The 24,942-nt window shown below is 42.8% G+C and overlaps 1 protein-coding gene across 2 annotated transcripts; it reads left to right on the top strand.

Moving 5' to 3' along the window:
• The first annotated feature begins 1,888 nt into the window (after nucleotides 1-1,888).
• On the top strand, nucleotides 1,889-21,136 carry agtrap.L (angiotensin 2 receptor associated protein L homeolog). 2 transcript variants are annotated; one of them, XM_041568581.1, is made up of 6 exons: nucleotides 1,920-2,026; nucleotides 2,508-2,568; nucleotides 17,132-17,166; nucleotides 18,930-19,041; nucleotides 19,119-19,335; nucleotides 20,450-21,131. In XM_041568581.1, exons 4-6 carry the CDS (start codon nucleotides 18,937-18,939, stop codon nucleotides 20,545-20,547), a joined length of 420 nt encoding a protein of 139 aa, XP_041424515.1. In that variant the 5' UTR covers nucleotides 1,920-2,026; nucleotides 2,508-2,568; nucleotides 17,132-17,166; nucleotides 18,930-18,936; the 3' UTR covers nucleotides 20,548-21,131.
• The last annotated feature ends 3,806 nt before the right edge of the window (nucleotides 21,137-24,942 follow it).

Raw genomic sequence — 24,942 nt, 5'->3', positions numbered from 1 at the left:
CATAACCACATCACTACACATTGCCTCCTTTCTTATAACTCTTCTGCACACTGATTCCTTATTATCGCCTGAGAACACAACCTCCTTGCCCATTACTATTTTGCCAACAGATTCCTTCTTCATAACTGCACGTTGCCTCCGTTCTTATTACTTGACTGCATGCTGCCTCATTTTCTATCAACTCCTGGAACACAGACCATGTGCCCATCATCAGCATGTCGCTCCACACAGCATCCTTCCTTATCTGCCCTCCCTCTCCAATAGCCTATTTCTCCGTCATCAGTCACTACCCATCACTCCCCTGAACACAGTCTCCCTTCCCATCCTTTCCAAACACTGGTTCAGTAGCCAAACATGCAGAGTATGTTTCACTTGATCCGTTGACTTGTAGGATTTTTGCTTTTTCTTGAAAAATATAACGGGCTACCATTCTCTTATTTTAATTCCTTATTATGACATTGGAAGTAAGTAAAATTTTTATCAGCTGGGCTAGTTGCAACCCTAGTGAATTAGCAGCTCTACAGTAAGCTGGACATACACAGACTGATATAAAATAATGACTACTGTACGGGCCCGAACTGGCAATCTTTGGGTTCTAGCTAATTCCAGAGGGGCTGCGATAAGGTGCCATAGACAGTCAGTATTTAGTGGGCTGGTGGGTGCTGTTTGGGCCTCTGTTTACCTGAAATGGCAGGGCCTATTTTAATTCTCAGTCCGAACCTGCTACTGTAGATCTCTTCAGATCAAGATGGTAGATTATTTTGGCTAAATATCAGTTGAGCAGTTTACAAAATCCCATTGGCGAGAAATGCATCAGCCTGTTAATGGAGTACTCTTGTGACATCCTGATAATATGGAGACTGAAGGTGGGCATACCTGGGCAGATTTAATTTGTTGATTATTGCCCTTTAGACCAATTCAGCATTTTAGCTGCTCGTGTAAGGGCCCCTCCGATGGACCTACCTGGCCAATGTGGATTGGCCAGGTTTGATTTTCCCCTCAGGTCGAGGACCGCATCAGCTAGTTGATGAGCTCTAATGGCTCATATTCCCACCATTGTAATCAAATTGTTTGGCCTTACGGCCAACAATCACATTAAGCCCAATATCACCCACCTTGGGTGGGCACTTCGGTGGAAAGATCCGCTCATTTGGCTATCTTAAGTCATTGGGTCAGTCTGAAACATGTATTTTCATGTATGCCCAACTTCTTGCAGTGGCCATATATGCAAGATTTGGGGCAGTGCAAGAAATTTAAATAGCTGTCAAAAATTATGGGTCGGAAAAACTAGCATCAGACCCTAACCAACAAAACTTTAACCAGCGGCCGGCCACTCCTGCAGAATGTTGCCATTGTAGGAACGGCTGCACCCAATCCATGACGTCTCTCGATCTGTACGCCACTTCATCACACATCTGGTTTTAAAACATGGAATCTTAAGGAGCAGAGTAGTGTTGTTTCCCTCTCTGAACACATACTACCTGTAACCGTTGCCCCAATTTTAACCTACACCTGTCCAACCTGCAGGTCAGAATTGGGACAAAATGTTAGCTCTGCTGTCAAGGGGGTCACATTAACACACGTTAACCCCTCTAAAAGAATTTTAGTCACTATGCATTACACTCTATTTTTTCACCCTGCTTGATATTATGTATATGTGATGTGACAAGCAGAAACTGTGATTATTTTCGCTTTAATAGGCAAATAACTATGTATCCCTTATTCATATTAACTCCATGCACGGGAATTCATTTTCAGCCTTCCGCGTGCTGCTGTTTAGACAAAATGTATATATCCGGCAATAAGTCATCAAGAACACAATTATGAAAACGGTATAACCAACAATTTATGGACTATCACATGACAACTCTCTCAATCCCATGTGACCCCGCTGACTGAGTTTTAGCAAAGCCGCTAGGAAAGGCTCATCACGTGGTGCGCGTACAGTCGGGCAGGCGACTACAGCTGAAGTTTGGGCAAGGCGAGACAAGTCCAGGATATGGAGTTGCCGGCTGTGAATTTAAAGGTAACCAGGTTCTCAAGAGTAATGGTCTGTTTTTTGGTGGGAGCGGGGAAATGTGTTATAAACTAACGTAAATCATTTCTGACAGGGGAGATTTCACGCGAAGTCTCCGATGAAGCTCAGGTGTACTAGCAGTATAATGTATTTTGTGTAGTATGACTGTGCCTCATAACTGCAGCACACACTGTCCACTCATTGTTATCGTATTTTCCTCACACTTCCTTTGGTGAGGGTTAAAGTTTGATAGTGCCGAGGAGTGGCATCAGCTTATTGCCTTACATACATATCGCTATTGTCTTTTGTTTATACTCACAGTCTGTGAAAAAGGAAGCTGCGCACTTTCCCAGAACTCGTCCGTTTGTTGGTATGGTGCAATTAGCAGGACTGGAGTCATTACATATCTGGAAATTCAATCTATTCATCTAGTTTAGAATTGCAGCTGTCATTGATTTGTTTTTTTTTTCCTTTTTATTATCTTATTTAGACTTCCTTCCTGTTAAGATGACACCGTGACATAATGATATCTAATGATCTTTTTTACATAGGTACAGTTGCTTCTTTTGTACAGAATGTTTCATTTTAATACTGCTGCTATTGCCAGTTATGCTGTTTAAACGTTCAATTAGGAATGCTATAATATTATGATCCTTTACCTAATGGTCAGGATCCAAAAATGAGCCCCAGTGTTTTCAATTAAGGGAGAGAAGACGTAAAGCTCAAAGAAGCAGGGTAGACATCTGCACATTATGTTTTGTATTATTATGTAACAGCCCAAGGTAACCACAGTCCTTTAGGGCTGAGACATACGTGGAGATTCAGACTCCCGGTGACATCGCATCCTCTTCGAGCGACTAATCTCCCCGCAATTCCTTCCTGCTGGCTAGAATGTAAGTCGTCGGCGGGGTGGCACTCGGATCGCTTCGTTTTCTGAAGTTGCCTCACGAGGAAACTTTGGGCGACTTCGGAAAACAAAGCACTCTGAGTGCCATCCCGCCGGCGATTTAAATTCTAGTTTGCGGGGGAGATTAGTCGCCCGAAGAAGAGGCAATTTGTCGCTCTGCGACTAATCTCCCCGAATCTCCACGTGTGTCTCTGCCCTTAGCAACAAAGATCTGTGCCTCTGAAGATGCCCCCATGAGCTCTCCATCTCCTTTTCTCAGTTAAAAGAGTGGTTTACCTTTATGTTAACTTTTAGTATGTTATAGAGTGGCCGGTTCTAAGCAACTTTTCAATTGGTCTTCATTATTCATTTTTTATAGTTTTTTAATTATTTGCCTTTTTCTTCTGACTCTTTCCTGCTTTCAGGTGGGGGTCACTGACCCCATCCAAAAACAAATGCTCTGTAAGGCTTCAAAAGAATTGTTATTGCTACTTTTTATTACTCCTATTTCTATTTAGGTCCTCTCCTATTCATATTCCAGTCACTTATTCAAATCAATGCATGGTTACTAGGGTTATTTGGACCCTAACAATCAGACTGCTGAAACTGCAAACCAGATAGTGACTGAATAAAAAGCTAAATAACTCAAAAACCAGAAATAAAAAAAAAAATGAAAACTGATTACAAATTGTCAGAATATCACTCTCTACATCAGTAATCCCCAACCCAGTAATCCCTTGGATGTTGCTCTCAGTGGCCTCAAAGCAGGTGCTTATTTTTGAATTCTTGCATAAAAACTAGTTGTACTGTCAAGTAGAGCCTATTGTAGTTGGAGAGATCGCTGGGAGATTAGTAGCCCGAAGAAGAGGCGATTTGTTGCTGGGCAACTAATCTCCTGGAATCTCCACGTGTGTCTCTGCCCGTAGCAGTAAAGATCCGTGCCTCTGAAGATGCCCATAGGAGCTTTCCATCTCCTTTTCTCAGTTAAAGGTGTGGTTTACCTTTATGTTAACAAGTTTTGGTTGCATAAAAACTAGTTCTACTGTCAAGTAAAGCCTATTGTAGGCTGTCTGTCCACACAGGGGCTACCAAATAGTCAATCACGGCCCTTATTTGGCACTTCCAGGAACTTTTTTCATGCTTGCGTTGTTTCCCAACTCTTTTTACAGTTCATTGTGGCTTATGGGTAAAAAAGGTTGGGGACCCCTCCGCTACATCATACTAAAAGTTAACTCAAAGAACCCCTTCAAGAGACTGATTCACAACATAAAGTGTATAAATACGATATACCATTCACGGCTCAAGGCTGATAAGTAGTTGAACATGCTCAGAGTGTTCTGGGCTACAATTACAAAGCAAAGCTTAGGGGGTCATCATAAATTGTAAGGCAGAAAATGAAATTTGCCTGTCATTTAAGATAATGCTACTGTGCTGATTATTTCTGATGCTAATTGTACTGGTCTCAGAGCTGCCATGTAATGTGAATCTGAATTAGTGTTAGTGACACTCCTAACAAAATCTAGGATGGGGAGGTCCCCTGACAACTTTGAATGCACATTCTCATTCGTTATAGAGATGCTGAGCCTTTAGGCTGGTGCAGTAAGTTCTAGCTGCCTTTGTTTTTAGGGTTTAGTTTTCCTTTAAGTGAGAAAACCGTGAAGATATCCCTTTCTGTTGCTTTGATTGACTAGCTCTGTTTAGGGAAATTACATATAGGGCTATTCTAGACATTTTGTATTCTTTATAATGGCAATCTTTGTGAGCCTGTCTAGATCAGGCAATTGTTGCTCTAAATTCTATCATGAAGAAACCTTGTGCATTTTAGGTCCTTGTATCTTGCACAATCTGAGCATAGGATAACTAAACGTTAGTGAGGCAGCCATATGCTGCACATTTTATGACTGATAAGACCTATAGTATGTGGATTGTATAGGTGTTATAAACTGGTAAAGTGTGGATTCTGGAAAATGCCAGAGGGGCTGCTGTAAGAAGCTATAGACAGTCACTATGTATTGGGCTGTTTGGGCCTCTCTGTACTTGAAATGCCAGGGCCTGTTTTGAATCCCAGTCAGGACCTGATAGAATTGCCAGGTCTTCACTTTAAAAGTGGACAGCTACAAGTGTACAAAACTTTATTGCTGATTTCTGAATAGTTACATAGAAGTTCATGTAGGCTGCATCATTCTTCTGAACGAATACTAATAGACTAGCGTTTATTAGTATTTTTTAGTAAGGACATCAGAACATTTCATTAGAGCCTTTACTTTTGAACATATATATATCTGTCTGGTACAGTGTCAAAAATATAAATATGGCCACAACCATAAATGGCCAAATTGCCATGACCTTTCTGATATTATAGTGTGGTCAGAGAATGTATAAATAGCAAAATGTGTTCGTGGTGGTTCAAGGGGGAAGCAGGGCATTCATTTTTCATAGCTACAAAAAGTCAGTTTTATCCAAATTTTAACAATACTGCTTGTTTTCTCGTAGAAAATCATAAGACCTATTTCTGTCTACTTGCTCAGTAGAAGTTGCTCACAAGACCTTATCTTTGTCAAAATCACATTCCATGCTACAACTTATGAAATGTATTCTTTGTAGATGTTTCTTCAAATAAAAAATGTTGGGTTTATATGTGGTCTAATTAATTTTACTAGAAATGTCTAGGAGAATAATAGCTTTAGGCCTTACTAAGCAGTGGCATCTGATCTACATCATGTTAATAGATAAGAAACAATCTCAGCTCTATAAAATAAGTGATGTGGTTATTTATTTTCCCAGGATGCACAGTAATTGTGTATGCTGGAGATAAATGATGTGCTGAGTAATCTAGATGATCAAAAATCAGGAAAGATGGATGTGTGGTTTGTGTATGCACAATGTCACTCCTTTCACAAGGCTTTGTGGATTTATGTGAAGTTATGTAATATTTATAATCAGGGCCGGAACTAGGTAGGGGTAGGCCGAGTAGGCACGTGCCTAGGGTGCAAAGCTGGGGGGCACCAGGCACGTACCTGCTCTGACACCTACCCCATTGTCCGGTCCCGTCTCTCCTCGACTGCCACGGATATTTTCTTGTAATTCCTTCGCATGCAGTTCTGCGCATGAGCGCAATTTTGCGCATGCGCACCAAAGCATGCACTCAGCCGGCGCCGTGCCCGGCCAGGTTGCCTAGGGCGCCTGGCTGGATTGGCCCGGCTCTGTTTATAATATGGACATACAGTGGTGTGAAAAACTATTTGCCCCCTTCCTGATTTCTTATTCTTTTGCATGTTTGTCACACAAAATGTTTCTGATCATCAAACACATTTAACTATTAGTCAAAGATAACACAAGTAAACACAAAATGCAGTTTTTAAATGAGGGTTTTTATTATTTAGGGAGAAAAGAAATCCAAACCTGTGTGGAAAAGTAATTGCCCCCTGAACCTAATAACTGGTTGGGCCACCCTTAGCAGCAATAACTGCAATCAAGCGTTTGCGATAACTTGCAACGAGTCTTTTACAGCGCTCTGGAGGAATTTTGGCCCACTCATCTTTGCAGAATTGTTGTAATTCAGCTTTATTTGAGGGTTTTCTAGCATGAACCGCCTTTTTAAGGTCATGCCACAACATCTCAATAGGATTCAGGTCAGGACTTTGACTAGGCCACTCCAAAGTCTTCATTTTGTTTTTCTTCAGCCATTCAGAGGTGGATTTGCTGGTGTGTTTTGGGTCATTGTCCTGCTGCAGCACCCAAGATCGCTTCAGCTTGAGTTGACGAACAGATGGCCGGACATTCTCCTTCAGGATTTTTTGGTAGACAGTAGAATTCATGGTTCCATCTATCACAGCAAGTCTTCCAGGTCCTGAAGCAGCAAAACAACCTCAGACCATCACACTACCACCACCATATTTTACTGTTGGTATGATGTTCTTTTTCTGAAACGCTGTGTTACTTTTACGCCAGATGTAACGGGACGCGCACCTTCCAAAAAGTTAAACTTTTGTTTCGTCGGTCCACAAGGTATTTTCCCAAAAGTCTTGGCAATCATTGAGATGTTTTTTAGCAAAATTGTTCTTTTTGCTTAAAAGTGGTTTGCGCCTTGGAAATCTGCCATGCAGGCCGTTTTTGCCCAGTCTCTTTCTTATGGTGAAGTCGTGAACACTGACCTTAATTGAGGCAAGTGAGGCCTGCAGTTTTTTAGATGTTGTCCTGGGGTCTTTTGTGGCCTCTCGGATGAGTTGTCTCTGCGCTCTTGGGGTAATTTTGGTCGGCCGGCCACTCCTGGGAAGGTTCGCCACTGTTCCATGTTTTTGCCATTTGTGGATAATGGCTCTCACTGTGGTTCGCTGGAGTCCCAAAGCTTTAAAAAATGGCTTTATAACCTTTACCAGACTGATAGATCTCAATTACTTTTGTTCTCATTTGTTCCTGAATTTCTTTGGATCTTGGCATGATGTCTAGCCTTTGAGGTGCTTTTGGTCTACTTCTCTGTGTCGGGTAGCTCCTATTTAAGTGATTTCTTGATTGAAACAGGTGTAATCAGGTCTGGGGGTGAGTAAAGAAATTGAACTCAGGTGTGATAAACACCTGATTATTATTATTTTTTAACAAGGGGGGCAATCACTTTTTCACACAGGCCCATGTAGATTTGGAGTTTTTTTTCTCCCTTAATAACGTAAACCTTCATTTAAAAACTGCATTTTGTGTTCAATTATGTTATCTTTGAATAATAGTTAACGGTTTTTGATGAGCAGAAACATTTAAGTGTGACAAACATACAAAAGAATAAGAAATAAGGAAGAGGGCAAATAGTTTTTCACACCACTGTAGCATTACAGCTTGCAACACATTGTGAAATATTCAGTAATGCTTCCTTCACCCTTCACTTCCCAATATAGAAAGTGAACATTTATAACATTTCTTGTAAAAAGAAGAAAACTTCTTTAGACTGTGTTGTGATTCTAGACTGTTGTGCGAATTTAGAAGCTGTGTGTTTAACACGTGTGTGTGTGTGCGCGCGCACAGTGGTGAGTGCAAAAATGACAGATTTGTGCTCCATACTTATTTGAAAACTGTCTTAAATCTTACATAGTGCTGTCAATTATTTTGTGCTTGTATAAAGATTTTCATATCACATTTTGTTGTGCATATTGGCGTCCCATTAGTTAGAGTTCTGCAGCAGCTTGGGTACCCACAAAATGTTTGGATGAGTTGGGATTAGTAGGTCGGGTCACAAAGAATATTTCATTTCCTGTTATGATGACTTCACTTTCAATTTACATTACTGCAAAGAGTGCATGTCTAATGGATGGAGTTTAGCCCTGTGCCTTATCACCCTTTTACAGCATATTAAAGGGATTGTTCACCTTTAAGTTAACTTTTAATATGATGTAGAGAGTAATATTCTGAAACAATTTGCAATTGGTTTTCATGTATTATTATTTAAGGTTTTTGAGTTATTTAGCTTTTTATTCAGCTTAATATGCATTATTATTGCATCTGGTAGCTAGGGTTCAAATTACCCTATTAACCATGCATTGTTTGAAAAAAAGTCTGGAATATGAATAGGAGAGGACCTAGAAAAATATGAGAAATACAAATTAGCTATAACAATAAATTTGTAGCCTTACAGAGCATTTGCTTTTTAGATGGGGTCAGTGACGCCCATTTGAAAGCTGCAAAGAATCAGAGGGAAAGGGCAAATAATTATAAAACTATGAAAAAAAAATAATGAAAATCAATGGAAAAGTTGCTTAGAATTGGCCATTCTATTACATACTAAACATTTACTTAAAGGTGACCAACCCCGTTAAAATAAATATTCTATATGCATGTCCAATTACTCTTGTTTTATGACAACAACGATAATTCTACCAGGTATGTGTTTTTAACGTATGTAAGTACACAGATGCTGAGCACTGTATGAATGATTCATTTTCAAAATCTGTTCTTTACACACATCTAAAATACACTCACTTTACTTTTGATGATTGATGATTTGCAATAGTTAACTTATTGAGAAATCTTGAGTCTTCTGTTCTTTCTAAATACTTCCTTAAATTTGAGGTTTGTTGAAATTATACTTTCATAACAAGCAAAGCATTGGTAAAGTAACTCCCAACATTTTTTTTTTTTTTAACACAGATGGTAACAGGTAATAAAATTAATTACTTATGTGTAATTTAAAATAAATGTTCAAAGTGTTTCAAGTTTTGTCAGCTCAGCCCCCCAATGACCCCCATTAGTTTATATGTGGCTCCAGGCTGATTCTATCAGTAACTGGTGTAAAGCTGTATAGGACCTTTCTCCTATGCCTTTTACCAATTGTGTTTTGTATAATTTTATAAACAGAACACTGCCCACTTCCACACAAAGCCCCTCCCTTTCTGGTTAAGATATAAAGCAAGTGAAACTAGTTTTTGGTAGGGTGCCACAGAGGAGTTTGTTCAATAATAACTTGTGGGAGGGCAATATATCTGTTTGCACATGGCACAAAACTATGCAGGCCATAGTTTGATAAACTGTGTTGATAAATGCTCACCAAAAACCAATCATATTCTAGTGTTTGCCCTGCTATTAATTTTAAATGGTTTTAAATGTATACACAATAAAACAGTAGTGGATGCATATTCATAAAAATGATGATACTTGTGTCCACCATGATTACACTTTACAAGTACATTAGAGGACATTATAGACAAATAGCAGGGTGTCACAATGAGCGCTCGGCGCTCCCTACCTTTCCCCCGGCGCGGCGGATCCAAGATGGCAGGGCCCAGGACTACACATGGGCGGAAGGACGCCGGCGCGGTGACGTTACGCGCTTGGCACCAAATTCAAACTTAAAAAGACGCCGGAAACCCGGGTTCGATGCCCGAGTATAGCTCAATATTATATTGTGTTCCTGGGTCTCCCAGCTTGCCTGTTTTTCCTGTTATAGATCTTCTGCCTGTTTCCTGACATTTGAACCTTGCTGCCTGCCATCTCGAACCCGTGCCTGAACTTGACCTCTCTTTTGGATTACCCTTGAATTGTACCCTGCCTGGACTCACTGGAAAAGGACTTCCTCCTTGATCCTTACTACACCCCCCTGTGGGTGCCGCAGGCCCCCGCTGACATTATACTCGGGCCATGGATCCTACTGAGGAAGCTACGTCGGACGTGCGCTCCGCGGACTGGCATCCCGCATGGAGGAATATGAAGCCCAGCAGTATCGCATAGGGCAGGCACTCAATACCCTTCTCTCTCGTGTGCCTCCAGCGCCCCCTGCTTCCCAAGCTGCTGTAAATCCTCCCTTGGCGGTCTCTTCGTCCAACGCAGGATTCTCGTCTGGTGAGCCTCGTATTCCACCTCCTCCTCGCTTCAGTGGAGACCCACAGGCCTGCAGAGGTTTCGCTACACAGTGCCAGATCCAGTTCGAGTTTCAACCTTTGCACTTCACCAATGAACGTTCCAAGGTGGGCTATGTAATGTCTCGTTTGATGGGCAAACCGCTTGAGTGGGCAACATCTCTTTGGGAGAAAAATTCTCCACTGACTTTTGATGCTAAGGCTTTTCTTCAAGCATTTCGTACTGTGTTTGATGCCCCGGGTCGGGTCACTAATGCTACTTCTCGTCTTCTGCAACTCCTGCAGGGAAACCACATTGTCAGTGACTATGCTATTGACTTTAGAACTTTGATGGCTGAGACTTCCTGGAATGACGATGCCTATAAGGCTGTATTCTATCAAGGACTGTCTATTCGCATTAAAGATGATCTTGTCTCCAGGGAGTTCCCTGACCTGCTAGAAGATCTGATTGCACTATCCATTAAGGTGGACACTCGTCTCAGAGAGCATCAAGTAGAGAAGGAGCATTGTAAAAGATTTCAACCCTTGTTGGCACCCCGTTTCCAAAGGTCTCTCTTGTATACTCCAGCTTCTACTTCTCCTCCTCCGGAGGAACCGATGCAAGTTGGAAGGGCTCGTCTCTCTGAACAAGAAAGGCTCCGTAGACGTACGGCTGGACTTTGTCTCTACTGTGGTGGGCAATCCCACTTAGCTGTCTCTTGTCCTGTAAAGTTGAAGAATGTTCCTACTCAGAGTAAGACTGGAATTTCTTTTATCAGTGGTGTCTGTTCCAAGTCCTCTGAAAACTCTCATCAGTTTCGTGTTCCTTTGCAGATCCTGCTGACCTCCAAGTCAATTCCTGTTTCGGCCTTCCTTGACTCCGAAGCTGCAGGAAACTTTATGGACTTGGCTTTTGCTAAAAAGATTGGAGCTCCTCTATCCTCCGTGTGTCCTCCCATACGAGTTTTCGCCATTGATGGCAGACCCCTTTCCACTGACACCATCACTCTGTCTACTGGTGAAGTATCTGTTCAGACTGGAGCACTACATCGGGAGAAGATGTCTTTCCTGATCATCCCTTGTCCCTCCACTCCGGTCGTGCTGGGTTTACCATGGCTACGACTACATAACCCTTCCATAGACTGGTCCTCCGGTCAAATCTCCCGTTGGAGTCTACATTGCCAAGGACATTGTTTAATTTCTCAGCCCATCCAACGGGTTACAGTTTCCTCAACGAACTTATCTTCATTGCCCTCTGTCTACAGGGACTACTCCGATGTTTTCTGCAAAAAATCAGCAGAATTCCTTCCCCCGCATCGGCAGTATGACTGCCCCATTGACCTCCTTCCTGGAACCATGCCTCCCCGTGGGCGAACTTACCCTTTGTCTCCTGCGGAGACTATTGCCATGAAGGAATATATCTCTAAGAATCTCCAGCGAGGTTTTATTCGTCCTTCCACATCCCCAGCCGGAGCTGGTTTCTTCTTCGTGGAAAAGAAGGACGGTGGTCTCCGCCCCTGTATTGACTATAGGGGTCTCAATAAGATAACTGTCAAGAACAGATACCCCTTACCCCTTATTTCTGAACTTTTCGACCAGCTAAAAGGGGCCAAGGTTTTCTCCAAGTTGGATCTCTGCGGGGCTTACAACCTCATCAGGATCCGAGAGGGCGATGAGTGGAAGACAGCTTTCAATACTCGTGATGGGCATTACGAGTACCTTGTGATGCCCTTCGGCCTCTGCAACACCCCTGCTGTCTTCCAGGAGTTTGTTAATGATGTCTTTCGGGACCTCCTGGGGAAGTCGGTTGTTGTGTATCTGGATGACATCCTCATCTTTTCTCAAGATTTGGAAACCCATCGCTCCCAAGTCAAAGAGGCTCTTTCTCGTCTCAGGGAGAATTCCCTCTTCGCCAAGCTGGAGAAGTGTACTTTCGAAGTCCCTAAGATCTCCTTCCTTGGCTATATCATTTCGTCTGAGGGCTTCGAGATGGATCCTGCCAAGGTATCAGCTATCCAGAAATGGCCACTCCCCCAGAGTACCAAGGCGATCCAGAGGTTCATAGGCTTTGCGAACTATTACCGCCAATTCATTAAAGGCTTTTCTTCTAGCATTGCTCCTATCCTCTCCCTCATCCGCAAAGGAGGGAAGCCCAATTGTTGGCCTTCTGTGGCTCTTGAAGCCTTTCAGTCCCTGAAGGATGCCTTCATTTCTGCCTCAGTTCTTCAGCACCCTGAGCCTCACCTACCCTTCTTCATTGAAGTTGATGCCTCTGACGTCGGGGCAGGTGCTATCCTTTCCCAGAGACATTCTGCAGATGGTAAGCTCCATCCGTGTGCATACTTCTCCAAGAAGTTTTCCTACGCTGAGCAGAATTACGACATTGGGAATCGTGAGCTTCTGGCTATCAAACTCGCTCTCGTGGAATGGCGTCATCTCTTGGAGGGCGCACCTCATCCAGTCACGATTTACACTGACCATAAGAACTTAGAGTTTATACAATCCCTCAAGAGACTAAACCCCCGTCAGGCAAGATGGTCTCTCTTCTTCTCTCGTTTCAATTTTGTCCTGACGTATCGTCCTGGGACCAAGAACCGGAAGGCAGATGCCCTGTCTCGAAGTTTCTCCCCAGAGGACCGCCTTCCTATAGAGCAAGATCCTATCATCCCTCCATCCAGGATCTTCAATGCTGTATTTCCCCAATTCGCTGAACAAATCATGTCTTGCCAGTCTGCCGCTCCTCCAGATACCCCCATTGGAATGGTGTTTGTGTCCCCTGAATTATGCCTTCCCATCCTCCAGCAGACTCATAGCTCCAAACAAGCCGGTCATCCTGGTTCAGAAAAGACTCTTGAGCTCCTTCGGCGCCTAGTCAGGTGGCCGACCATCCGTAAGGATGTCAGAGACTTTGTCGCAGCTTGTACTGTTTGTGCCACCACTAAGGCTAGCCACTCTCGACCCTGCGGTCTTCTACAACCTCTACCAGTACCCTCTCGTCCATGGACTCATTTGGGTATTGACTTCATTGTGGAGCTGCCGCCCTCTTGTGGGAACACTGTCATTTGGGTGGTAATAGACCGCTTCAGCAAGATGGCACACTTCATTCCCTTAAAGAAACTCCCCTCTGCTGTGGAACTGTCTCTTCTCTTCATACAGCATATATTCCGTCTACATGGCTTCCCTGTGGAAATTGTCTCCGATAGGGGATCCCAGTTTGTCTCCAGATTTTGGCGTTCCCTATGTTAAGTCTTTGGGGGTTTCTCTTCAGTTCTCCTCTGCCTATCACCCTCAGACCAATGGGGCAGCGGAGCGAGTGAATCAAGCTCTGGAACAGTTTCTGAGAAACCATGTTTCCCTCTGCCAAGACGACTGGTCAGATCTACTTCCGTGGGCGGAATTCGCTCACAACAATGCCAATCACTCTTCTACTGGAAGATCTCCTTTCCTGTCTGTATATGGTCAGCATCCTCTAGCCTTTCCTCAGGACTTTCTTCTCTCCGACGTTCCCGCTGCTGAAGATCATGCAGCTCACATATCTGCCATCTGGACTGCTACTAAGTCTAATTTGGAGAAGAGCTCCCTGGTACACAAGACCTTTGCTGATCGTAGGAGAAAGCCTTCCTCTCCTTACAGGTTGGTGATAAAGTCTGGCTTTCTTCTAGGAATATCCGCCTGAAGGTTCCATCTCCTAAGTTGGGTCCTAAATTCGTGGGTCCTTTCTCCATCTCCGAGTTGATCAATCCTGTGGCTGTCCGTCTGCAGCTACCTCCTGAGATGCGGATTCCCAGCATGTTCCATGTTTCCTTGTTGAAACCTGTAGTGTCCAATCACTTCTCCTCTGGTCAGTCCCCTCCTTCTACCATCCTCGTGGACGGCCAGCAAGAGTACGAAGTCGAGAAGATTCTGGATTCTAGACTCTCCAGGTGATCTCTCCAGTACCTCATCCAATGGAAGGGCTTTGGTCCTGAGGAATGCTCCTGGGAGAAGGACTCGGATGTGCATGCTCCCGGCCTTGTGAATATCTTTCATAGTCGGTTTCCCCAGAAGCCTCGTCCTGGTGGTCCGGTGGCCCCCCGTGGGGGAGGGGGTACTGTCACAATGAGCGCTCGGCGCTCCCTACCTTTCCCCCGGCGCGGCGGATCCAAGATGGCGGCGCCCAGGACTACACGTGGGCGCAAGTACGCCGGAGCGCCGGCGCGGTGACGTCACGCGCTTGGCGCCAAATTCAAACTTAAAAAGACGCCGGAAACCCGGGTTTGATGCCCGAGTATAGCTCAATATTATATTGTGTTCCTGGGTCTCCCAGCTTGCCTGTTTTTCCTGTTATAGATCTTCTGCCTGTTTCCTGACATTTGAACCTTGCTGCCTGCCATCTCGAACCCGTGCCTGAACTTGACCTCTCTTTTGGATTACCCTTGAATTGTACCCTGCCTGGACTCACTGGAAAAGGACTTCCTCCTTGATCCTTACTACACCCCCCTGTGGGTGCCGCAGGCCCCCGCTGACACAGGGGACCTTTTTACCCATAAAGTGGATCACCGTACCAGAGGCCACCCCTTTAGACTAGAAGAAAAGAACTTTCATTTGAAGCAACGTAGGGGGTTCTTCACAGTCAGGACAGTGATGTTGTGATGGCTGATTCAGTTAATGCCTTTAAAAATGGCTTGGATGATTTTTTGGACAGACATAATATCAAAGGCTATTGTGATACTAAGCTCTATAGTTAGTATAGGTATGGGTATATAGAATTTAATTACAAGTAGGGAGGGGTGTGTGTATGGATGCTGGGTTTTCATTTGGAGGGGTTGAACTTGATGGACTTTGTCTTTTTTCAACCCAATTTAATTTTGTAACTATGTAATGACATGAGAAGCTGAGTTCACTGGACTGTGCTTAAAAGCTTACCGCTGTCAACGGTGGGTCTGCGTGCTCATGTCTCGGAACTTCAGCAAGTGAAGTAAACCATGAAAAATGTAGTGTCAGGCAGGCACCAATCCAGAACCTCAAAAGTGGAATCCAGGAGACTGTAGTTTAAATAATACACATTTTATTTTACATTATGTTAAGCGTTGCATGTTTTGTTTTGCTAAGAGAAGTAAAGGCTAAAATTAAGTAAGCTTTATTAGAAAGGTCTATATAAATACACCAGTAAACACTCAAAGTAATGCTGCTCTGAGTCATCTGTCAAAGGAAACACCACATTTCTTTCCTTCTATTGTTTATACATGGGATTTTGTGTCAGACTTCCTGGTTTAAACCTCTAGGGCTTGAGCATGCTTAGTTTGCTCCTCTCTCCTCCTCCCCTCCCTGCTGTAATATGAACCCATAGCTATAAGTCAGCAGGGAGATAATCGGGCAGGAAGTGATGTCACACCAAGGTAATATGGCAGCTACTACCCTGAACAAACAGAGAGAGCTTCTAGAGCTGTTTACTCAGGTATAGTAAAGCATTCTACACAATAAATATAGTGTTATTGCACTTTTGTGGTTAATCTATTGGCAATAAACTGCTTCGGTAGCTTTCCTTCACCTTTAAGCGGCTCTAGGCGACACTAAATGAGTAAGGCTATTGTTTTTAACATAATGTAAAATAAAATTTGTATAATTTAAACTATGAACTCCCGGATTACACTTTTGAGGTTCCAGATTGGTGCCTGCCTTTTGCTACATTTTTAGTGCACAAATACGGTTCATTACTTGATTTTTTAAAATGACATAGAACATTTTTTAACAGAAGCAAAGAAAACGTTGTTGAACATTTTGTGATTTTCCAGATAATGGATCTTCATACCTTAAGTCTACTAGAAAATCATGTAAACATTAAATAAACCCAATAGGCTGGATTTGCTTCCAATAAGGATTAATTATATCTTAGTTTGGATCAAGTACAAGGTACTGTTTTATTGTCACAGAAAAATGTAATAATTTTTTAAAAATTTGGATTATTTGATTATAATGGAGTCTATGGGAGACAGCTTTTTTGTAATTCGGAGCTTTCTGGATGACGGGTTTCCGGATAACGGATCCCATACCTGTACTATATAGCTTTTCTCCTGGTACAGTTTTGAAGCAAAATTTGTAAGTGTGCACTAGAATTCCTCCATGTGGTGTTTCACTGGAAAAAAAAATACACTCCAAGCAGACCCCATTAATCCACCTTTCACACTTGCACTCTGGAGAGACAGCTACATTCTCTACAGTGCATAATTAATGGAAAATTAAAAGGTTTTTTTATTAACCTGATTTGAAGAATTACTGCCCTGAGCATCTGGGAGAAAAGATATCTAGACTTACTGTACATCCTGCTGCAAGGTTGAGGGCAATGGCACATGAAGAGTTTAGTAACCCATGATAAATTTCCTCTAAAAATTACTCAAAATGCTTTTCCACCGCCAATAATGTAAATCGTCGGTGGTAAAACTTACGAGGCGCTTGGTTTTTCTGAAGTTGCCTCGCAATGAAATTTCTGTGTACCATTGCCCTGAATTTCCTCTGATTATTTAGTGCTGCAATTGTCTGCTAGTTCATCTTTTCTAGTCTCCTGTCATTTCCCTACACCTGGCCAATGACCTATGTCAGTCATTCCATGCCTGGCTGAAAGACTTTAGGGCAATGACACACTGGGAAATTTGTCACCTGCAGTTAAATGCTTTCGGGAGATTTGTTGCCCACATTTTTACTACAGACAAATCTTTGTGTGCCATTGCCCTTGCATGCTGGCACCATATATGCATTATAATAATGAATAGTGTTTTTAGCAATTGGATGCTATTGGTAACAGTCTAGCAGTAATTTATGGCTCTACAGTTTACATAAAATGGTTCAGCTAATTCATTATTGTTATTTATGACATTCTTGAAATAGTATAGAGATTTTAATCATGAATATATCACATGTTTCCTATTTCTACAGGCAATTGTGTTCACACACTGGCTGCTGACAGTATTGTAAGTATTCTTCTCTGTTACTGATTAACCCTCCATGCTTTCCTGTAGAACAGTGCATAGGGAAATAAACCATGGAGCTTGATTTATCTTTATCACGTCTATCTTCATCATTTTTCCTGGGAAAAAAATGCATTGGGCCTTCATCTTTTGTACTTTGCTTTCTATGTACCATAGCAGCAATGCAGTAATAACATTATCCACCCTTCGGGCCCATGGGAATGTGCAGATTTAATATGTAGTATGTATAATTTGTAATAGTATGTACACTACCTCTGCCAGCTATAAGACACTACAAGATTTACAATGTTTTGCAGATCACATCAATTTACAGATTTGGATGTAGGGTCATAACACTTGCCATTAATCATCCTCCCCTTTTACTTTTATGGTAGTCCTCTCCAAGCACGGGGCAATCACTTGCCGGTAGGAATCTAGACGGCCAGCCACAAGTGACAAGCTGCTCATAATCTCTCCTTGTGACATTGTTTACGGAGTCATGGGAAGAAAGACAAAAGGTGGTGGAGGGCTGCCATATTATGTATTATACATTATAATATACATATGTACCCATATCAGTACATTTAGGAAGCTGCTAAAAATGTCCTCCCATTTAAACAAAAATGGATTGTTTGTCCATATATTGTAATATATTCAAGATGGCCAACTATTTCAAAGGCATCCCTGGTTAAAGCCAGTCATACATAAACTCTAATCTGATCAAAATCTCATCAAGAAATAGCCTCTATTTTAATATACATGTTTTACAAGGAGGAAGTTTTAACATTTGTCTAATCTGAACCTGGAAAAAAATCTGCAGCTATACAAATAACAAGTATAAATTATCTTACTATTTGAAATGTTAAAACATAATGAAGTTGGTTGTTTTCTGGTGTGAGGGCAACCATGCCAGTTAATTGTTCATAATCCTGTGTTTGCAGAAACATCCAGCACAATCAATCAATTACTTTCAATTTCATTGAATTTCTTTCAAACAGCTACTGCAACAATAGAGATTTGTATATCTTATAGATCTCCTGCTAGTTGCTATTCTGACATCAGCCACTAGGTGTATGCATCAGGTATATCCCTTTTTGTCAGTGCTTATCAGAAGTTTGACAGGCACATGGGCATTTTAAGATGAGTTTTTTTTCCCTTCACACCACAGTGGCAGTTAAAACCCTGATGTGTGTAGCTCTTAAAGTGAATTGTAGGAAGTATGCGCTATTTTAACTATTGTAACAGGAAAGGACAAACTCGCAATATTAACTATTGTAACAGGAAAGGACAATAGCAAACTCGCAATATATCTGGTAATAAATCATTGCTTAAAAAGGATTTTATAAAAAAAAATAAAAGGTTGAGAATGAGATAATGTATGTTTTATCAAACTAAACATCATGTTCAAAAAAACAAAATTGATGTTGTGTACTGCCCTTTTAAGTATTTATGCACTTGTGTCAAATAACCTAGACTTAATAAATAGCTCTGTATCGTGTGTGTGTGTGTAATTTATACTTTATGGTAAAAGAGGGATAATCCAGAGATTATAATACTTTTTGTATTTGTTCATTTGTGGGCCAAAATATGTTAAGCATGAGAGCCTATTGAAATACCAAATACTGTAAAACTAAATGAGAAATGAGAGTCTAAAAGCTATCTAATGAGAGCAAAATGTTCCATACTTAATACGATATAAACTATCTGTTGCTTTTCATTTTGGGGTAGAGTTTTCCTATAATATTCACGTTTTCTTTGTTTGGCAGTGCATGCATGATTGATTGGCTTCCTAGAGCCTATGGTTTGGCAAACATAACAGTACTGGCAATGGGAGTTTGGGCAATTGCACAGAGGGACTCTGCTGATGCAATTTTTATGGTAGGTAAAACATATTCCTAAAAAGTATACTGAAAATGCATCTCAGATTTGGATAACGGAATGTTTTCCTCTTTCAGTTTTTTGTTGGCCTCTTACTGACTGTTTTGACGGATATCCTTCTTTTTGCACTGTACTTTGCTGGAGCAGAGAAAGCCTCTGAATCAGGACCTCTTCGAGATTTGTTTCGCTTTAGTTCTGGCATGGGCATTTTAAGCCTGCTTCTCAAACCATTGTCTTGCTTCTTCATGTATCATATGTATCGTGAGCGAGGGGGAGAGTTCTTTGTCAATCTAGGTAAGTGAGAACTAATGTGCTTTCTTATAGTTACAGTCAATGAGTCAAAAATAGTTGTCCTCCAGTGACCGTACAAATTCATTGTGTTCTCTGAAAGAGGAGTGCCTATTTCTCTTCACTTTAGACAAGCTGGGTATGCCTGAATAAACTCTAGTTACACTTTAGTGAAATATTAATGCAGTTACTGTATTGAATGATGGATCATGAGACAGGTCAGGTAAAAGTATGTTTGTAATATGTTTTTTTCATGACCTTTGGTGCCTTTTTTTTGTTTAGACATTGTCCCATAAGAAAAAACAGAATCACTTACTCATTATACCTGTGGTAGATTAAAAGAAATTCTGTCATGATTTTTATGATGCAATTTTTATTTCTTAATTACACTGTTTACCCAGCAAATAATTCACTCTATAATATAAAATTTAATTCCTGAACCAGCAAGTGTATTTTTTTAGTTGTAATATTAGTGTGTAGGCAGCCATCTCAGGTCATTTTGCTTGGTCATGTGCTTTCAGAAAGAGCCAGCACTTTAGGATGGAACTGCTTTCTGGCAGGCTTTTGTTTCTCCTACTCAATGTAACTGAATGTGTCCCAGTGGGACCTGGATTTTACTATTGAGTGCAGGCAGTATTGTTTGTCTGCTGGGCTAAGGATAATGACACATGGGATGTTTTGTTACTTGTGATAAATCTTCACTACCGTGAGTGACAAGACATTCCTTGTTTCCTTCCCATTGGCTAAAATGCAAATCACTGGTGGGGAAACATACATGCTTACATTGGATAGCCATCCTGTCAGTCAGAGCTCTCTGGATTTAACAATCCCATGCCTGTGTATTTGTGTAAATGTCTTTCTGCTGCTGTTTTGCAAATCTTTTTGTAGTTAGTGGTGAACCATATATCCTTATATTGGACCAGTTCAGAAGAAACTGATTTGGTGTCTTGTGCAACTGGAGGGCATACACACAGTGCCCATTGGTTTCTCCTAATAAAAATCTGTGCTGTCACATAATAAGTGTTCTATATTAAACCCACTGATTTGGTATACTTCTTTAAAACGTTGAATCAAAAGCTTTAATTAAGTAACAATATTTGGTAAATATATCTCTCCATAGGATTCATTACAGTTTCCCGAGATCGCAGCTCCTACCAGTCCATCGATCATGTGGATCCTCCAGCTGACCAAGATAAATTGCCATCCCGCGCATATTAAAAATAAACCGCATAAAAATACTGTGATCATAAAAAATAACTGTGACCAAAAGAATGCAAAAAACAGAAGCAAGGTCTGAAGTTGTAATACTTGTCTGATCCCTAGGCTATAAATGCCTTATGTTCTCAGGGAGCAGAACTAGTAAAACATGTGAGGGGGACCATTCCTGTTTAAGTCAAAAAGAGGAGACAACAACAGTATCCATGGTCTATAAAAGTTAAATAGCTGTTGTGTTCAAAATTAGATCTATATATTTTTAATTCATATATTGGAAGGAGGTTAGAAAAAAGAAAAAAGTCTCGCTATCACTTCAGATGCGAGGCAATCCTATTCTCTGTGACAAATGTTGGATGTTCCTACAACTTCTTTGGTTTTGTATTTTTAGACAGATTTTTTGTTCAATAAGGCATACTTGCTAACCTTTCAACTGTATAAACTGTGAACAGGATGAATATATATATATATATATATATATATATATATATATATATAAACACATTTAATGTTAACATATTTCTGTAATATATTGGCATTTTGATGGATTTAAAGAAATGTTAAGAATAAAAGACTTTATAATCACCATATACTATATATACCATCTTACTTTACTGCTGATGTGGATGTGTGTGCATTTTGCACATTGTGGGAGAGGCCAGCGATAATGGATTCTAGCGTGAGATTTGAACGGAGTAGAACCACATTCAACAATGCATTGTTTGCATTCCAGGAGTCTTCGAACATTCTGGCAAAGCCAGCAGGGTAAAAGTTCAGTTATTTAATTAAAAAGAAGACGTGCATGAAGAACCTATGCTATGGGTGATGCTATTGTGCCTCCATTGGTGGATGACTCCCAAACGAAAATCTTTGGTAATCTTACTTTCCTTGTAGTGTAGGGATGGTTTGTCCATATATTGCAATATATACATGCTGGCCAACTACATCAGTCATCCCCTGCTTGGTCAGTCCTACATGACTTGGATTCTACATGATAAACAAAAAAGGAGATTTTGTGTACTCACTGTTAAATCTTTTTCTCTTCGTTGCTTGGGAGACACAGGGACAGTGGGGTATAGCTGGCACCACTAGGAGGCAGGACACAATAAAAAAATAGAAACTTGATCCCTCCTCCTCCTGCTATACCCCTCCTCTGTAGGCAGAGACACTCAGTTCGTACCAAAGGAGAAACAGGAGGTTATTTATAATCAACAGAAAAACTGATTACTAATTACAAGAAGAACAGATGGTTGAGTCAACCAAGTCTGAAGCCAAGAGAAGGCCTCTATCCAGGGAGGGAAGCCCTGTGTCCCCCAAGTGATGTACACAAAATCTCCTTTTCTCCAGGTCTGCTTGGGGACAGTGGGGACGTACCAAAGCTGTCCCCTGAATCAAGGGCGGGAAGTAGAGGCCTACGTGGACCCAGCCACTGCAGCCTGAAGTACCTTCCTGCCATAGGGGGTGTCAGATGCCACAAAGGTGCCAAACTGGTAAAATCTGGCAAAAGTATGGATTGAAGTCCACGTTGCAGCCTTGCACAATTGTTCCGCTGAGGCTTGATTTAGAAAAGCCCAGGACATACTCATTCCTCTGGTGGAATGTGCCCTGATTGAGTCTGGGGGAACCTGACCCTATGATGAATAGGATCTCTGGATGGCCTGTTTTATCCAGCGGGATATGGTATTCTTAGTAGCTGGTGTGCCCCTGAGAGGGTCTGAGGGAAGGATGAACAAAGAGTCCAATTGACGGATGTCCTCGACCCGGTGCAGGTAAAACTTGAGGGCCCTAACGGGGTCGAGGGTGTGCAGTGCCACTTCCTTCCCAATGGAAAGGGATGGGCAGAAGGTAGGAATCGTAATTTCCTGGTTGAGGTGGAAAGTGGAAACCACCTTGGGAAGAATAGAGGGAGAAGTATGAAGTACTGCCCAGTTGTTGTGGAAGGTCAACAGATGAGATCTACAGGAGAGGGCAGAGATCTCAGATATTCTCCGTGCTGAGGCAATAGCCAGCAGAAAAACGGTTTTCCATGTGAGCCACTGAAGTGGAATAGAATCCATGGGCTCAAAGGGAGCGCGTTACAGGGCACGTAGGACTAGGGTTATGTCCCAATTGGGCACTGGTGAACGTACTGGGGGCTTTACGTGGGCCACTCCCTAAAGAAAGAGCTTAACATCGGGGAGCAATGTGAGACGTCTTTGGAACAGGATGGAAAGTGCCGAGAGATCTCAGCGACCCGAGGGACATGTCCAAGGACAGTCCCTCCTGTAAAAAGACCAGAAGGTGTGGAGTGGAAAACTTCAGTGAACTGAAACCATTATGTTGGAACCACCGATGGTAAGTGGACCGGACCCGATGGTGCGTCTTGGCGGAGACCGGTTTGCGGGCTGCACGCATGGTAGAATGACAGCGTCAGAGAACCCCTTCCGTCTCAGGATAGCGGTTTCAGTAGCCACACCATCAAATTGAGGTTGGCAGGACAAGGATTGGACCCTGAGAGAGAAGGTCCGGGATGAGTCCAAGGTTCCTCTACTGAGAGATGTACTAGATCCGAGACCCAGGATCGATGGGGCCATCTTGGAGCTATGAGGATGAGAGTAGTGTGTTCTCTCTGAAGCTTCTTGATCGTTCTTGGAATGAGAGGAAGAAGAGACCTGGAATGAAGATGGCTGACAGGCGAGTCGGATTGCCCGTATCTCGAGAAGGTTGATGTGAAGACGTTGTTCTGATAGAGACCAGTGACCCTGCACTGACTAACCCTCCAGCACTGATCCCCAACCGGAGAAGCTTGCATCTGTGGTGAGCAGTCGCCATTGTGTATCCCCTAGGGGTCTGCCCCGTATCTCGAGAAGGTTGATGTGAAGATGTTGTTCCAAAATAGACCAGCGACCCTGCGCTGACCTACCCTCCAGCACTGATCCCCACCTGGAGAGGCTTGCATCTGTGGTGAGCAGTCGCCATTGTGGATCCCCTAGGGGTCTGCCCCATGTCAGGTGACTGGTTTGCATCCACCAGAGAAGAGAGACTCGAGTCCTGCGGGATAGACGAAATTCCAGGAGAAGGGATTTGCACCTCCAGGCTGCAAGAATATTCCACTGAAGCTCCCTGAGGTGATGCTAGGTGAAAGGTACTGCTTCTACCGTCGAAACCGTGACTCCCAACACCTTCATGTAGAGTCTCCGGGTGTGGGATGATTTTGAGAGGACAGACCGCACGAGGGTCCATAGATGCTGGACCTTGTCGCTGGGACAGTTTGTTTCTGGGTGTTGAACTGCATCCCGAGGAAACCATGGATTGGCTCGGGGTTAACGATGACTTGTCCAGGTTGATGAACCAACCCAACTCCTGTAACCAAACCATAGTGAAGTGCAACTATTGCTGGGCCTGTGCGAAGGAAGGTGCCTTGATCAGGAGATCGTCCAGATAAGGAGTTATGGAGATCCCCCAGGTGCGGATTAAAGCAGTGGCCACCAACATGATCTTGGTAAAGACACGAGGGGCTGAAGGGAAGGGCCGTGAATTGGAAGTGGCGATTTTGGAAGGCAAATCGCAAGAATCTCTGATGGGGACGGAAAATTGGGACATGAAGATAGGCGTCCTTTATGCCCAGAGAAGCCAGGAATTGGCCTGGGGACATGACCGCAATGACAGACCTGAGGGATTCCATCTTGAACCTTCGCAGTCGAATGAATGTATTCCTTGAGGTCCAGGATTGGCCGAACAGATCCATCCTTCTTGGGAACTACAAACAAGTTCCAGTAACAGCCTTGGAATCTCTATCCGACCTGTGAACGGATAGGCTTGTCGATCGCGTCGTGCAGCGCCTGAGCCCTTTGATGCCCCTGAGGATATCTGGACATGAAGAACCGGCGGGGCGAAGTGAATTCTAGGTGGTAACCCTGACTCACGACCATGTGTACCCAGGCGTCTTGAGTCAGATTCTTCCAGGAGTCTGCAAACCTGCAAAGTCTCCCCCCCCTACGGCTGAGTCGCCAGAGGGAAGATGGGGTGAGTCATGCAGACGTGGGCTTGCTTGCGGGACTGCCAGGATGACCTGGACTTTCCACTGAAGCGTCCTCTGCCGGTGGTGGAGTGTTGGGGAGGAGACAATCTCACGCCCTTGTGCTGGGAGCCGCGAAAAAACCCCCCCGGTTCTGACGAAAGGAGGGGCGAGATTTTGGTTGTGGGAGTAGAGTACTCTTAACCCCGGTGGCCTGGCTGATGATCTTGTCCAGGTCTGGACCGAAGAGGAGTTTTCCCTTGAATGGAATTGAGGTGAAAGACTTTTTTGAAGACAAGTCCGCGGTCCACAGCTTCATCCAGAGAGATCTGCGAGCCGACAAGTGAAGTCGGCTGAAGTTCTGCTAATCACCTGCAGCGCATCGAGGGAGGCTCACATAGGTA

This window comes from Xenopus laevis, chromosome 7L (genome assembly GCF_017654675.1).
Source record: "Xenopus laevis strain J_2021 chromosome 7L, Xenopus_laevis_v10.1, whole genome shotgun sequence".
In the NCBI taxonomy this organism is placed as follows: Eukaryota; Metazoa; Chordata; class Amphibia; order Anura; family Pipidae; genus Xenopus; species Xenopus laevis.
Note: the sequence above shows the minus strand (reverse complement) of the source record. Positions and strands in the feature narration are given on the sequence as shown.

What these genes read in the sequence shown, in the direction of transcription:
- agtrap.L (XM_041568581.1), top strand. Translation starts at nt 18,937, where the DNA reads ATGATTGATTGGCTTCCTAGAGCCTATGGTTTGGCAAACATAACAGTA. An exon ending in CTGCTGATGCAATTTTTATG is followed by an intron (nt 19,042 to 19,118) that starts GTAGGTAAAACA and finishes TTCCTCTTTCAG; the next exon opens with TTTTTTGTTGGCCTCTTACT. An exon ending in AGAGTTCTTTGTCAATCTAG is followed by an intron (nt 19,336 to 20,449) that starts GTAAGTGAGAAC and finishes ATCTCTCCATAG; the next exon opens with GATTCATTACAGTTTCCCGA.